Source organism: Macaca fascicularis, chromosome 7 (genome assembly GCF_037993035.2).
Source record: "Macaca fascicularis isolate 582-1 chromosome 7, T2T-MFA8v1.1".
Classification (NCBI taxonomy): Eukaryota; Metazoa; Chordata; class Mammalia; order Primates; family Cercopithecidae; genus Macaca; species Macaca fascicularis.
Window position 1 is genome coordinate 7,885,087 of NC_088381.1, and position 14,296 is coordinate 7,899,382.

Below are 14,296 nucleotides of genomic sequence, written 5' to 3' on the forward strand. Positions count from 1 at the left end.
GTTACTGTAGCCTTGTAGTATAGTTTGAAGTCAGGTAGCGTGATGCCTCCAGCTTTGTTCTTTTGACTTAGGATTGTCTTGGAGATGCGGGCTCTTTTTTGGTTCCATATGAACTTTAAAGCAGTTTTTTCCAATTCTGTGAAGAAACTCATTGGTAGCTTGATGGGGATGGCGTTGAATCTATAAATTACCTTGGGCAGTATGGCCATTTTCATGATATTGATTCTTCCTATCCATGAGCATGGTATGTTCTTCCATTTGTTTGTGTCCTCTTTTATTTCACTGAGCAGTGGTTTGTAGTTCTCCTTGAAGAGGTCCTTTACATCCCTTGTAAGTTGGATTCCTAGGTATTTTATTCTCTTTGAAGCAATCATGAATGGAAATTCATTCCTGATTTGGCTCTCTGTTTGTCTGTTACTGGTGTATAAGAATGCTTGTGATTTTTGCACATTAATTTTGTATCCTGAGACTTTGCTGAAGTTGCTTATCAGCTTAAGGAGATTTTGGGCTGAGACAATGGGGTTTTCTAAATATACAATCATGTCATCTGCAAACAGGGACAATTTGACTTCTTCTTTTCCTAACTGAATACCCTTGATTTCTTTCTCTTGCCTGATTGCCCTAGCCAGAACTTCCAACACTATGTTGAATAGGAGTGGTGAGAGAGGGCATCCCTGTCTTGTCCCAGTTTTCAAAGGGAATTTTTCCAGTTTTGCCCATTCAGTATGATATTGGCTGTGGGTTTGTCATAAATAGCTCTTATTATTTTGAGGTACGTTCCATCAATCCCGAATTTATTGAGCGTTTTTAGCATGAAGGGCTGTTGAATTTTGTCAAAAGCCTTTTCTGCATCTATTGAGATAATCATGTGGTTCTTGTCTTTGGTTCTGTTTATATGCTGGATTATGTTTATTGATTTGCGAATGTTGAACCAGCCTTGCATCCCAGGAATGAAGCCCACTTGATCATGGTGGATTAGCTTTTTGATGTGTTGCTGAATCCGGTTTGCCAGTATTTTATTGAGGATTTTTGCATCGATGTTCATCAGGGATATTGGTCTAAAATTCTCTTTTTCTGTTGTGTCTCTGCCAGGCTTTGGTATCAGGATGATGTTGGCCTCATAAAATGAGTTAGGGAGGATTCCCTCTTTTTCTATTGATTGGAATAGTTTCAGAAGGAATGGTACCAACTCCTCCTTGTACCTCTGGTAGAATTCAGCTGTGAATCCATCTGGTCCTGGACTTTTTTTGGTTGGTAGGCTACTAATTATTGCCTCAATTTCAGAGCCTGCTATTGGTCTATTCAGGGATTCAACTTCTTCCTGGTTTAGTCTTGGAAGAGTGTAAGTGTCCAGGAAATTATCCATTTCTTCTAGATTTTCCAGTTTATTTGCGTAGAGGTGTTTATAGTATTCTCTGATGGTAGTTTGTATTTCTGTGGGGTCGGTGGTGATATCCCCTTTATCATTTTTAATTGCGTCGATTTGATTCTTCTCTCTTTTCTTCTTTATTAGTCTTGCTAGTGGTCTGTCAATTTTGTTGATCTTTTCAAAAAACCAACTCCTGGATTCATTGATTTTTTTGGAGGGTTTTTTGTGTCTCTATCTCCTTCAGTTCTGCTCTGATCTTAGTTATTTCTTGCCTTCTGCTAGCTTTCGAATGTGTTTGCTCTTGCTTCTCTAGTTCTTTTAATTGCGATGTTAGAGTGTCAATTTTAGATCTTTCCTGCTTTCTCTTGTGGGCATTTAGTGCTATAAATTTCCCTCTACACACTGCTTTAAATGTGTCCCAGAGATTCTGGTATGTTGTATCTTTGTTCTCATTGGTTTCAAAGAACATCTTTATTTCTGCCTTCATTTCATTATGTACCCAGTAGTCATTCAGGAGCAGGTTGTTCAATTTCCATGTAGTTGAGCGGTTTTGATTGAGTTTCTTAGTCCTGAGTTCTAGTTTGATTGCACTGTGGTCTGAGAGACAGTTTGTTATAATTTCTGTTCTTTTACATTTGCTGAGGAGTGCTTTACTTCCAATTACGTGGTCAATTTTGGAGTAAGTACGATGTGGTGCTGAGAAGAATGTATATTCTGTTGATTTGGGGTGGAGAGTTCTATAGATGTCTATTAGGTCTGCTTGCTGCAGAGATGAGTTCAATTCCTGGATATCCTTGTTAACTTTCTGTCTCGTTGATCTGTCTAATGTTGACAGTGGAGTGTTGAAGTCTCCCATTATTATTGTATGGGAGTCTAAGTCTCTTTGTAAGTCTCTAAGGACTTGCTTTATGAATCTGGGTGCTCCTGTATTGGGTGCATATATATTTAGGATAGTTAGCTCTTCCTGTTGAATTGATCCCTTTACCATTATGTAATGGCCTTCTTTGTCTCTTTTGATCTTTGATGGTTTAAAGTCTGTTTTATCAGAGACTAGTATTGCAACCCCCGCTTTTTTTTGTTCTCCATTTGCTTGGTAAATCTTCCTCCATCCCTTTATTTTGAGCCTATGTATGTCTCTGCGTGTGAGATGGGTCTCCTGAATACAGCAGACTGATGGGTCTTGACTCTTTATCCAGTTTGCCAGTCTGTGTCTTTTAATTGGAGCATTTAGTCCATTTACATTTAAGGTTAAGATTGTTATGTGTGAACTTGATCCTGCCATTATGATATTAACTGGTTATTTTGCTCGTTAGTTGATGCAGTTTCTTCCTAGCCTCGATGGTCTTTACATTTTGGCATGTTTTTGCAATGGCTGGTACCGGTTGTTCCTTTCCATGTTTAGTGCTTCCTTCAGGGTCTCTTGTAAGGCAGGCCTAGTGGTGACAAAATCTCTAAGCATTTGCTTATCCGTAAAGGATTTTATTTCTCCTTCACTTATGAAACTTAGTTTGGCTGGATATGAAATTCTGGGTTTAAAATTCTTTTCTTTAAGAATGTTGAATATTGGCCCTCACTCTCTTCTGGCTTGTAGAGTTTCTGCCGAGAGATCTGCTGTTAGTCTGATGGGCTTCCGTTTGTGGGTAACCCGACCTTTCTCTCTGGCTGCCCTTAAGATTTTTTCCTTCATTTCAACTTTGGTGAATCTGGCAATTATGTGTCTTGGAGTTGCTCTTCTCGAGGAGTATCTTTGTGGCGTTCTCTGTATTTCCTGGATTTGAATGTTGGCCTGCCCTACTAGGTTGGGGAAGTTCTCCTGGATGATATCCTGAAGAGTGTTTTCCAACTTGGTTCCATTTTCCCCCTCACTTTCAGGCACCCCAATCAGACGTAGATTTGGTCTTTTTACATAATCCCATACTTCTTGCAGGCTTTGTTCATTTCTTTTTCTTCTTTTTTCTTTTGGTTTCTCTTCTCGCTTCATTTCATTCATTTGATCCTCAATCGCTGATACTCTTTCTTCCAGTTGATCGAGTCGGTTACTGAAGCTTGTGCATTTGTCACGTATTTCTCGTGTCATGGTTTTCATCTCTTTCATTTCGTTTAGGACCTTCTCTGCATTAATTACTCTAGCCATCAATTCTTCCACTTTTTTTTCAAGATTTTTAGTTTCTTTGCGCTGGGTACGTAATTCCTCCTTTAGCTCTGAGAAATTTGATGGACTGAAGCCTTCTTCTCTCATCTCGTCAAAGTCATTCTCCGTCCAGCTTTGATCCGTTGCTGGCGATGAGCTGCGCTCCTTTGCCGGGGGAGATGCACTCTTATTTTTTGAATTTCCAGCTTTTCTGCCCTGCTTTTTCCCCATCTTTGTGGTTTTATCTGCCTCTGGTCTTTGATGATGGTGATGTACTGATGGGGTTTTGGTGTAGGTGTCCTTCCTGTTTGATAGTTTTCCTTCTAACAGTCAGGACCCTCAGCTGTAGGTCTGCTGGAGATTGCTTGAGGTCCACTCCAGACGCTGTTTGCCTCAGTTGAAAATGCAGAAATCACCGGTCTCCTGTGTCGCTCGCGCTGGGAGTTGGAGACTGGAGCTGTTCCTATTCGGCCATCTTGCTCCGCCCCCCTCAAAGTTATTATAACATGTTTGAGCAAACAGCTTAACCCCTTTTGCCTTCTGCTGACCTAGAAGATGGCTGCCAGATACCAAGCCGCCTTTGCTGAACATCTGTACTCTGTTCTTAGTCTACCAGTGGTGTTAGCTCTCACCCTTCCTCCTATTTTGGTTCAGTCTGGCATTTGAGGTTCTAATTTAACTTAGTCTTCTGGATGCAGACCCTGTGGGCCTAACTTTTGCTTTGGTCTTTTCCAGCATAACCTGTTCTGCTGCTATAGGCCAGGGAAAGCTACCTAATGGGAGCGTGTTCAAATAGAAGTACTGACACAATAATAGAAAAATAACTGGCACTTAGTGTTTGCTATATGTCAGGTGCTGCTTCAAGAACTCTAGATAAATGAAATCATTTAATCCTCATACGAAATTTATAAGATAGGTATTATTACTATCTTCATTAGGAAGTGGAGTTGGGCTTTTTACTAAGGCAGTGTGACACTAACATGTGTGCCCTAACCATTCTGCTGCCCTGACTTTCAGATGTGAGAGAAGACCTAAGGGAGGGATTGAATTTGCAAAGGTGATGAAAGAGGTCATTCTCAGCAGGAGTGACCCATTACTGTCCAGAAGCTTAGAAACCAAAGGCCAGGCTAGGTGTGGTGGCTCACGCCTGTAATCCCGGCACTTTGGGAGGCTGAGGTGGGCCGACTGCCTGGCTCAGGAGTTTGAGACCAGCCTGGGCAACGTGGAAAAACCCCCTCTCTGCTAAAAATAAGAAAATTAACTGGACGTGATGGTGGGCGCCTGTAGTCCCAGCTACTCTGGAGGCTGAGGCATGAGAATCACTTGAATACAGGAGGCGCATGTTGCAGCGAGCTGAGATCGCGCCGCTGCACTGCAGCCTGGGGGACAGATCAAGACTCCTTCGAAAAGGGAAGGGGAGAGGAGGGGAGGGGAGGGGCGGGGCCAAAGGCCAGTATTTTGCTGGAGCAGAGGATTAGAGAAACATGTTGGAGAGAGTGAAGAGAGAAGTGGGTATTGCTGAATGGTCCAGGTTACCACTGAACATATAGCTTGCTTGCATGAAAAAAGCCAACATATGCCATAAAAATGACATCTCAGCAATTTGCTGCTGCTGCTCTTGCTGTTGCTATAAACACATGGGGCCAATCACATAACACCAAAAATGAGTGCATCCTAATGCTTATTTCTCTTTGTCTATGGATAAATCTTTCCATTTATCCATAAGCAAAGTGTTTTACTTTTGCTTCTTACTAAAAAAAAAGTGAAGGAGTTCTGGTTGAAGGTGACTCATACTTCAGAGCCAAATGATAAATTTTACTCCATTATTTTTTGTTCAGTTGATGGATGAGAATTATCAAATCTCATGAGGCTTGACTCATAATTTTCATAGTTTTTCCCTAAAGGCGAAACATTTCTTTCATGTGGAAGTTTGAGTCTGAGCATATGAATAATTGCTTATTCTAATGAAACCATTAGAATGCATAGGTTTCTAATAACCTGATTTAATAGTGCTAGTTGAGTTAACTGGAACTCACTTCTTAGCCTTATTACCCTCCTTGGATAATCCAGTCATTTACTTCTCAGGGGCTTTTCACAAAATTCTAGTCAATAGTATCCCAGAAGTGCTAAAAATTTCAATTTTAACATAGTTTAAGATACAGAATTAGCTTGAGTAAATAGTAACTGAATACCACTATCTGCTAAGGACTGTGCTAAGTGCATTAAGATACTTCAAACGTGAATGATTCCTGTCTGTAAGGAACTTAACTACTAACAGAATAATGCCAGCATTCATAAAGTGTATAATGTTTGAAAAATACTTTTCTATATTCATGATCTAACTTAAATCTCATCACAAAACCTATGAAGTAATAAGCATTTCAAGTCCTGTCAAAATTAGATTTCTTCTCTCCTTGTACTTAGTTGACCTTTAATTATTTTGGTAGCAATGAGACAGACATTTTAAACCTAAGGAACAAAGACAAGTCAAAATTCTATACGTGCCTGATTCTCCACCAGCGTCCAGGGAGTCCAGCGTGCTTCCAGCCCTCCAATGACAACCACCTGAACAAACGTGCTCCACGACACTGGTGCATACGTATCTGATCTAGTCACTGCTTTCACTTCCCTTGGGTATATACCTAGGAGTCGAACTACTGAGTCATGTGGAAATACTACATTTATTTTTGAGGAACTGCCAGACTGTTTTCCACATTGGCTGCAGCATTTTACATTCATTCCAGCAACATACAAGTGTTTCAATTTCTCCACATCCTCTCTAACACTTGTTATTTTCGTTTTTTTTATTATAGCCATCCTCGTGGATTTGAGAATTTCATTGTTTTTTTCTTATTGTGGTAAAATATACATAATATAAAATTTACCATTTTAACAAATTTAAGTGTGCAATTCTGTGGCTTTAAGCACATTCCCATAGTTGTGCAAGTAGCACCACCAACCATCTCCAGGAATTTTTCATCTTCCGCAACTGAAACTGTACCCACTCAACACTAACTCCCCATCCCACCACCCCTCAGCCCCTAGCAACTGCCACCCTACTTTCTGTCATTATGAATTTGACTACTCTAGGTACTTCATAAGGTAGATCTGTACAATATTTATCCTTTTGTGACTGCCTTATTTCACTTAGCATAATGTTCATGGTTTGTTCATGTTGTAGCATGTGTCAGAATCTCCTCCCTTTTAGAGGCTGAATAAGATTCCAGTGTATGTATAGACCACATTTTGTTTACCCATTCATCCAAGGACGGACACTTGGTTTGCCTCCACCTTTGGCTATTGTGAATAATTGATGCTATGAACACAGGTAGTATGCCTGTAATCCCAGCACTTCAGGAGGCCAAGGCAGGTGGATTGCTTGAGCTCAGAAGTTTGAGACCAACCAGGCAACATGGTAAAACCCCATCTCTACAAAAAATACAAAAATTAGTCAGGCACGGTGGTGCACACCTGTACTCCGAGCTACCTGAGAGGCTGAGGTGAGCGGATTGCCTGAGTCTGGGAGGTCCGGGTTACAATGAGCCGTGTTTGTGCCACTGCACTCCAGCCTGGATGACAGAGTGACACCCTGTCACAGACGTTCTCCTTTCTCTCTCTCTCTCTCTCTCTCTCTCTCTCTCTCTCTCTCACACACACACACACACACACACACACACACACACACACACCTCTTTGAGTCCCTGCTTTCAATTCATTTGGGTATAAATCCAGAAGTAGAATTTGTTTGATTTTTTTGAGGGGTCACCATGCCATTTTCCACATGGCTGCACCATTTTACATTCCCACCAGAAATGCACAAGGGTTGTAATTCCTCTATATCTTCATCAACACTTGCTCCTTTCTGTGTGGTTGGTTTTTTTTTTTTTTTTTTTTTTTTTTAAAATAATGTATCTGGCCGGGTGCGGTGGCTCACTCCTGTAATCCCAGCACTTTGGGAGGCCAAGGTGGGTGGATCATGAGGTCAGGAGATCGAGACCATCCTGGCTAACACGGTGAAGCCCCATCTCCACTAAAAATACAAAAAAAATTAGCCGGGCATGGTGGCGGGCACCTGTAGTCCCAGCTACTTGGGAGGCTGAGGCAGGAGAATGGCGTGAACCCAGGAGGCGGAGCTTGCAGTGAGCTGAGATCATGCCACTGCACTCCAGCCTGGGTGACAGAGTGAGACTCTGTCTCAAAAAATAAATAAATAAATAAAATAATACAGCTATCCTGATGGGTGGGAAGTGGTATCACATTATGGTTTTAATTTGCATTTCCCCAATGATGAGTGATGAGCATCTTTTCAGGTGTTCACAGGACACTCGTTTATCTTCTTAGGAGAAGCGTCTATTCAAGTCATTTTCCCACTTTTAAATTGGGCTCTTTATCATTTTGTTTTGAGTTCTATTCATAATCTGAATACATGGCATATATCTCTGGTCAAGATAAATGCTTTGCATTTATTTCTTTCCATGTTATAGTTTGTCTTTTCACTTTCTTGACAATGTGCTTTGATGTACAAAATTGTTTAACTTTGATGAAGTATAATTTATTTTTCTTCATTGCTCATACTTTTGTTGTCATATCTAAGAATCTACAGCCGAGGGTTTATGCCTGTGTTTTCTTCTAAGACATCCATAGTTTTTGCTCTTTTATTTAGGTCCATTTTGAGTTAACTTTTGTATATGATATGAGCTTGGGGTCCAACTTCTTTCTTTTGTAAGTACAAGTCCAGTTGTCCCAGCACCATCTGTTGAAGAGACTATTTTCTTTCTGCCATTGAATGACCTGGGCACCCTTGTTAAAGATCAGTTGTGTTTAGATGTATGGATTTATTCATGGACCTTCAATTATATTCCAATGGTCTAGATGTCTACTCTTATGCCAGTACCATGCTGTTTAGATTACTACACCTTTGTGGTAACTTTTGAACTCTAGAAGTATGAGTCTTTCAACTTTGTTCTTTTTCAAGACAATTTGGCTATCTGGGGACTCTTGCAATTCCATATGATTTTGAAGATTGGCTTTTCCATTTCTGCAAAAAGGGCTGTTGGAGTTTTGATAGGGATTGCTTTGAATCTGTAGAGAATATGGGGAGTTGTCATCTTAACATTGTCTCTCTATCCACGAACATAGCATGTCTTTTCATTTATTTAGGTCTTTAGTTTATTTGAGCAATGTTTTCAGTGTACAAGTCTTTCATTTCCTTGGTTAAATTTATTCCCAGGAATTTCATTCTTTTAGATATTATTGTAATTGTCTTATTGTTTTCCTTTTCAGATGGTTCATTATTGGTGTACAGAAACACAACTAATTTCTATGTGTTGATCTTGTACCTGGTAACTTTGCTGAATTTATTAGTTCTAGTAGCTTTCTTGTGAATTCTTTGAGATTTTTTATGTATCAAATCATGTCATTTGCAAACAGAGATAGTTTTGGTTCTTCCTTTACAATTTGGATGTCCTTTATTTCCTTTTCTTGTCTAATTGTTCTGGCTGAACTTCCAATAAAATGTTGAACAGCGGTGGTGAATGTGGACATTCACCACATGTCAAATTCCTGATCTTGGGAAGAAGCTTTCAGTCTCTCACCATTGATTATGATGTCAGCAGTGGGTCTTTCGTAAATGTCCTTTATCATGTTGAGGAAGTTAAGGGAAAGTGAGTTTTAAAAATGCTATTCATAGAAATAATTGGAGGCCTAGAATGATAACATCTTTCTTTAGAGAGAATTTTCTATTGCTTTTGCTAGCTCCTAGGTGCTTGAGCAAGACAGGATTGGGGTTTCTGGGTACCTACAAAAAGAGGGAAGTTTGACTTATTTCCTGCTCCAGGGGTACAGCCATTTGGGGTTCTGTCACAAGGCAGGGGACTGGTTTACTGGGTCCCCACCCTTGGAGACTCCTGGACTCAAATTCATCTTTCTGATTCTGTGTGCAGCTGCCAAAGCTGGAAAGGCAGCCCACGTGCTGCACACAGCTCTCCGCATTCCTTCTCCTATGGGATCTAGGCCTACTGTTCCCTCATTGTCTCCATAATCTTTGATACTTTTAAGGAGATACTTAAAAAATATTCCCCCTGGTTTCTAAGTTGTCTTTAGTAGGAGAAGTAGCTGTCTGCCATTCCTAGAAGTAGAGTTTCTCCCCTATTACTCTTCCAGAGGCAGAAATTGTGAGATCCAAGTACAACTCTCTGCTGCGTTAGAGAGGCTGCCAGGGTCTAGATTCTTTCTCATCCATTTATGTATAGAGAGGTGCAGGTCAAAAAGAGCAGGAATCTGAAACACGCATGTGGTGAGCGAGGCATTTGTAAGTTTTCCTCGTCTCCCCTGGTGCAAGCAGCCCTGAAACCCGTCTTTCAGCAAGAAGCTCAGCCACCTTGTCGTGCTCTGCTCAAGAACAATGGTCTTGGCCGGGTGTGGTGGCTCACGTCTGTAATCCCAGCACTTCGGGAGGCCAAGGCGGGCGGATCACCAAGTCAAGAGATCGAGACCATCCTGGCCAACATGGTGAAACCCTGTCTCTACTAAAAATACAAAAATTAGCTGGGCATGGTGGTGGGCACCTGTAGTCCCAGCTACTCAGGAGGCTGAGGCAGGAGAATCACTTGAACCCAGGAGGCAGAGGTTGCAGTGAGCCGAGACCATGCTATTCCACTCCAGCCTGATGACAGAGTGAGACTCCATCTTAAAAACAAACAAACAAACAAACAAAAAAACAAAAAAAACCCAAAAGAACAATGGTTTTGTCTATTAGTCCCATCTGATCTAGGGAGAAGAAAAGCTGTAACTTGGTTCCAGGTGTCTCCAAGAATCTTCCATAACACTAGGACATGTATTATTTTAATGCTTTTATAAGAGACAAACACTGAAGATCAAAGAGAGTCAATGAGTTATCCTGATCAGTGCCAGGGAGGCTAAGCTCAGGCCAGCACCCTCTGTCCCTCCTTTTCTCCCTCCCTTCTTTCTGTTCTTTTCCTCCTTTCCCTTTCATTCTTCTTTCCTTTCTTTATGATTCACTCCCATGAAATCAATTCAATTTAACTACTTTTATTTCCCTATCTATATCTTCAAATTACAAGTGTTCATCAAGGTAACTTTGGCCGTTACATTTAATACAACAGGACTAAAAAATTCTGTAAAACATAGTATGGAATAAAATTTTTAGGAGGCCATTGATTTGGACAGAGCTCCCACTGACAGACCAAATTAAAATGGAGTCAGTCATGCTAAAGTCCTAATCCACCAAGCTGAAACTCAGTTGTTTAGTTGACTCTATGAGAAATCAGGAGAAGGAGAGGAAGAGGGGTTGGGGGAAAGACAGAGAGAGAGAGAGAGAAAGAGAGAGAGAGAAGAGAGAGAATAGACAAATGTCCAAAAAGGCCAGTTTGAGCAGACATGATAAGGAAGTTCCCTGTTTTAACCATTATAAGTAAAGTAGCTTTGAAACAACTAATCTGCATTTTGTTCCTCATTTCTACTTTCTTCAATCTTTTTCTGTCTATACTGCCCACATGGCAGAGTGGAGTTCTCTGAACCTCTTATGATTCTGAGGGCTGCCTTATTCATGAATGATTCATTGTTTAAGTAAACTCTGTTAAATTTATTTGTCTAAAGTTTTTCTTTTATCAATAGAACTGCTTTTTTATCAACAGAAATGCGAAGTAATTTTAATTTCTAGATCAGTCTCTTTCTCTGGATGCAAACGAAATTTTACAGCAAAGGTAGATCCCTCTCCTAACCCACCTTCACCAAAATCTCCTGCTGTGCTGCTTGGCGCTTTCTTTCCATACCTTTCAAAATAAATAAATAAAACAAATCAATTCACATATATTTTGAAAGCATCTCTCAATCATAAATGGGAGATCACTGGAGGTCACCAACTGGCTCCCTTCTCTATTTAATTCATCACTGACACCTCCTAAACATCTCCCAAACACACCCAGTTCTCAACTTCTCCACTATCCCTACCTTAATCCAAAACACTATCACCTCTTGCCAGCAGACAGTAACAGCCTCGGAACACTCTTTCACTTGGGCACCGCTCAACCCATTTTTTGGTATTGTGGTCAGAAAGCTCTTTTCAAATCTCCTTATCATCTGATTCTTTTTTTCTGGCGGGGGGGAGGAGTTGGGGGGGAACTGTGTAGTATTCTCCATAACACTGAACCCAGTGTGCGAGCAGTCTTCCCAGTAGACTGAAAGTTCCCTGAGCACAGGGGACTTGCAACTCATTCTTCGATCTTCAGTGCCAGGCACATAGTGGGTGTATACTATTTTTTGAATAGCATACAATGTCAATACAATGTAATTCACTAATTTATTAGGCTATTGTCTCTTTCTCTCTGAGTCCCTTAAAGGCAGGGATTTTTGTGTTTTGTTCACTGATGTACCCTAAGAACATAAAAAAAAAAAAAAAAAAAAAAAAGCCTTATGATTAGAGAGCTCTTTATGAACGTTTTTGTTGGAGGAATGAATGAATGGATGAATGAATGAATGAATGAATGAATGGAGGAGATGATCACAATGCGAACCTAACTTCCTGCCAGTCCAGGGTCATGCCTTGTATTGTTTCAAGCTCTTAAAAAGTGCTGCACTACGAACTTCTAGGCAGAAAGTGTCTCCAGGAAATTGGAATTTGCACTGGAGTGCTCTAAACAATGCTGGCCAGAGGCTTAGTCCTGTTACAGATAAGAACTGGGGGAGAAGGCAGCGTTTGGCCACGGGCCAGCATTTTGAGATCAGCCAGTTTATCTGTGGAATTCCCTACCCCCTGTTCATCCCTTGGCCATCTCGTTAAATTGGAAAATAAATCCCATCCCTGCTAAGGTGTTGGCTGATAAAGGCTTGAGCTATAGCCCCTTCAAGGGGAATTTGCATTTTAATAGAGGATCGTCAAGCCCCAAAGGAATCAATATCTCTAACGGTGAAATTTCAAGCACCAGCAACTGAGATATTTTGGGACGACACTCTCCAGCGTTTCTCATCCAACAGTAAGGTCTGCCAGAAAGCCACGGAAGAATGGTCTCAGGAAATGACCGGCCGTTTCCCTTTATTACTCTGAACTTTGCCTTTTCACGTCTGGTCCCTTCAGACTCCCTAACGCTGGTGGATCTCTTAATCTGTCAATGCAGCCCTTTTCAACACAAGCAGCGTCTTAAAGGTAGCTCATCAACGGGCCACAAAGGAATTATGGCAATCAAAACCTGCAGGTTTTCCTGGTATTCCAAAGGAGCCAGTACTTAACTATTTTAAACTCTATGCTGGCAAGAGGGAGTGGAGATGGTTTAATCGGTTATTAATGATATTGCGCATTTAAATTCGTTTTGTGCAAATTTTTGTAAAGCCCAAACTTTTAACTTGTATCAAAAGCATGCAAACCAAAGGTGGGTAAGAGACATCGTATGTGTCCAGGCAATGTTCTCAATGTCCTCCGGGGCTGAGCTCTCGGCGGATGGCTTGGGATTCTCCAACTGCAGAAAAGCGGCATCTTGGATCTTGGATTTCTGCATTCGAGAGAGGCTCCTGTCCGCCACACCTGCGGCCCAGCACCCGGAATTTCCCTCCTGTCTGCTCCCAGCCCGTCTTCCCATCCTCCGCGCCCCGCGCGCCCATCCCGCGCCGGCCCCAGGCTCTCAGGGCTCGGCCTGCCCGCCGCCCGGCTCCCGGGCCCCTCCGCGCCGCCGACCTACGGCTCCGCCGCGGAGGCTGGTGCCCTTGCCCTTGATGCGCTGCCGCCCCCGCTCTCCTTCCGCAAACCCGCTGTAACCAGGGCGCGAGGCGTGAGCGCGGAGGCTGGGCCGCGAGGACCGCACCTGCGCCTTCCCTGCCCGGCTCCCGGCTCCCGCTACGGCCCCAGCTGGGGCCCAGGGCACGGCGGCGGGGCTCGCGCCCGGGGACGGCAGCGGCTCGCGCCCGGTACAGCAGCGGCGGCGGCTCGCGCCCGCGCTCGGGCCGGGGAGCGCGCGGGGCGGGCGGGGGAGGGCGCGGCGCGGCGCGGCGCGGCCGGCGGGCGGGCGGCGCGGCGGCTGCGGCATGGGCGCGGGCACCGGCGGGGGCGGCGGGCTCCCGGCTCCCAGCCCGGCCCGGCCCGCTCCCGGCGCGCGGCCGCCGCGGCCCCCGTAGCCGGCTGGGAGGCCGTCCCCGCACCCGGCGCAACTTGCCTCGGACCCTCTGTGAGGAGAGGCGGCGGCGGCGCGCGCCGGGCCGGGCGAGAGCGGGCGAGGCGTGCGGGCGCCCGGCGCGATGCCTCCGGCCGGCAGCTCCCGAGCGCCGCGTCCCGCCGCGCTGCCCCGCAGCCTGTCCCGCCTGCGCGAGTGCCCGGGCCGCTCCCGCATCGTGCTGGCGCTCGGGGCCACGCAGATGGCGCTCGGATGCCTCATCGTGGCAGTCAGCTTCGCCGCGCTGGCGCTCACCACCTCGGCCCGCGTCCGCCACTCCTGCCCCTTCTGGGCAGGCTTCTCGGTGAGTGTCCGCGGCCAGACGGGGACGGGCTCCGGGTACTGCGCGGGCCGGGGGAGCGAGGCGCTGCGGCCGCCGGGACGCCACCGCGGGCGGCAAGTTCCGGGCTCCAAAGCCGGGGCCGAGCAGCTGCAGCGCGGGGCGCAGTTCGAAACTCCGAGCAGAATAACTCCAGGGCCCGGCTCGCCGCTCTCGGAGCATCGCGTTCCCGCTCCTATTGCGCTGATTCCCGGAGTTACTTTTCTTAGAGGAAACAGCAGCCAGGCGCCCGCCGTCCTCCGAGCCCGCAGCGGCCGGAGGGAGCGCCGGGGACACGACCTCGCCAGCCGAGCGGC

The 14,296-nt window shown here is 44.3% G+C and overlaps 1 protein-coding gene across 4 annotated transcripts in view; it reads left to right on the forward strand.

Annotated features, from left to right (window-relative positions):
* Positions 1-13,483: 13,483 nt before the first annotated feature.
* The window catches only part of ENTREP2 (endosomal transmembrane epsin interactor 2), a 446,665-nt gene continuing 445,852 nt past the window's right edge, over positions 13,484-14,296 (forward strand). For all 4 annotated transcript variants that reach the window (XM_005559031.5, XM_045397159.3, XM_005559032.5 and 1 more), the window contains exon 1: positions 13,484-13,964. In XM_005559031.5, the coding sequence (XP_005559088.4) occupies positions 13,746-13,964 (219 nt within the window). In that variant the 5' untranslated portion in view covers positions 13,484-13,745. The remainder of the gene's footprint in view (positions 13,965-14,296) is intronic.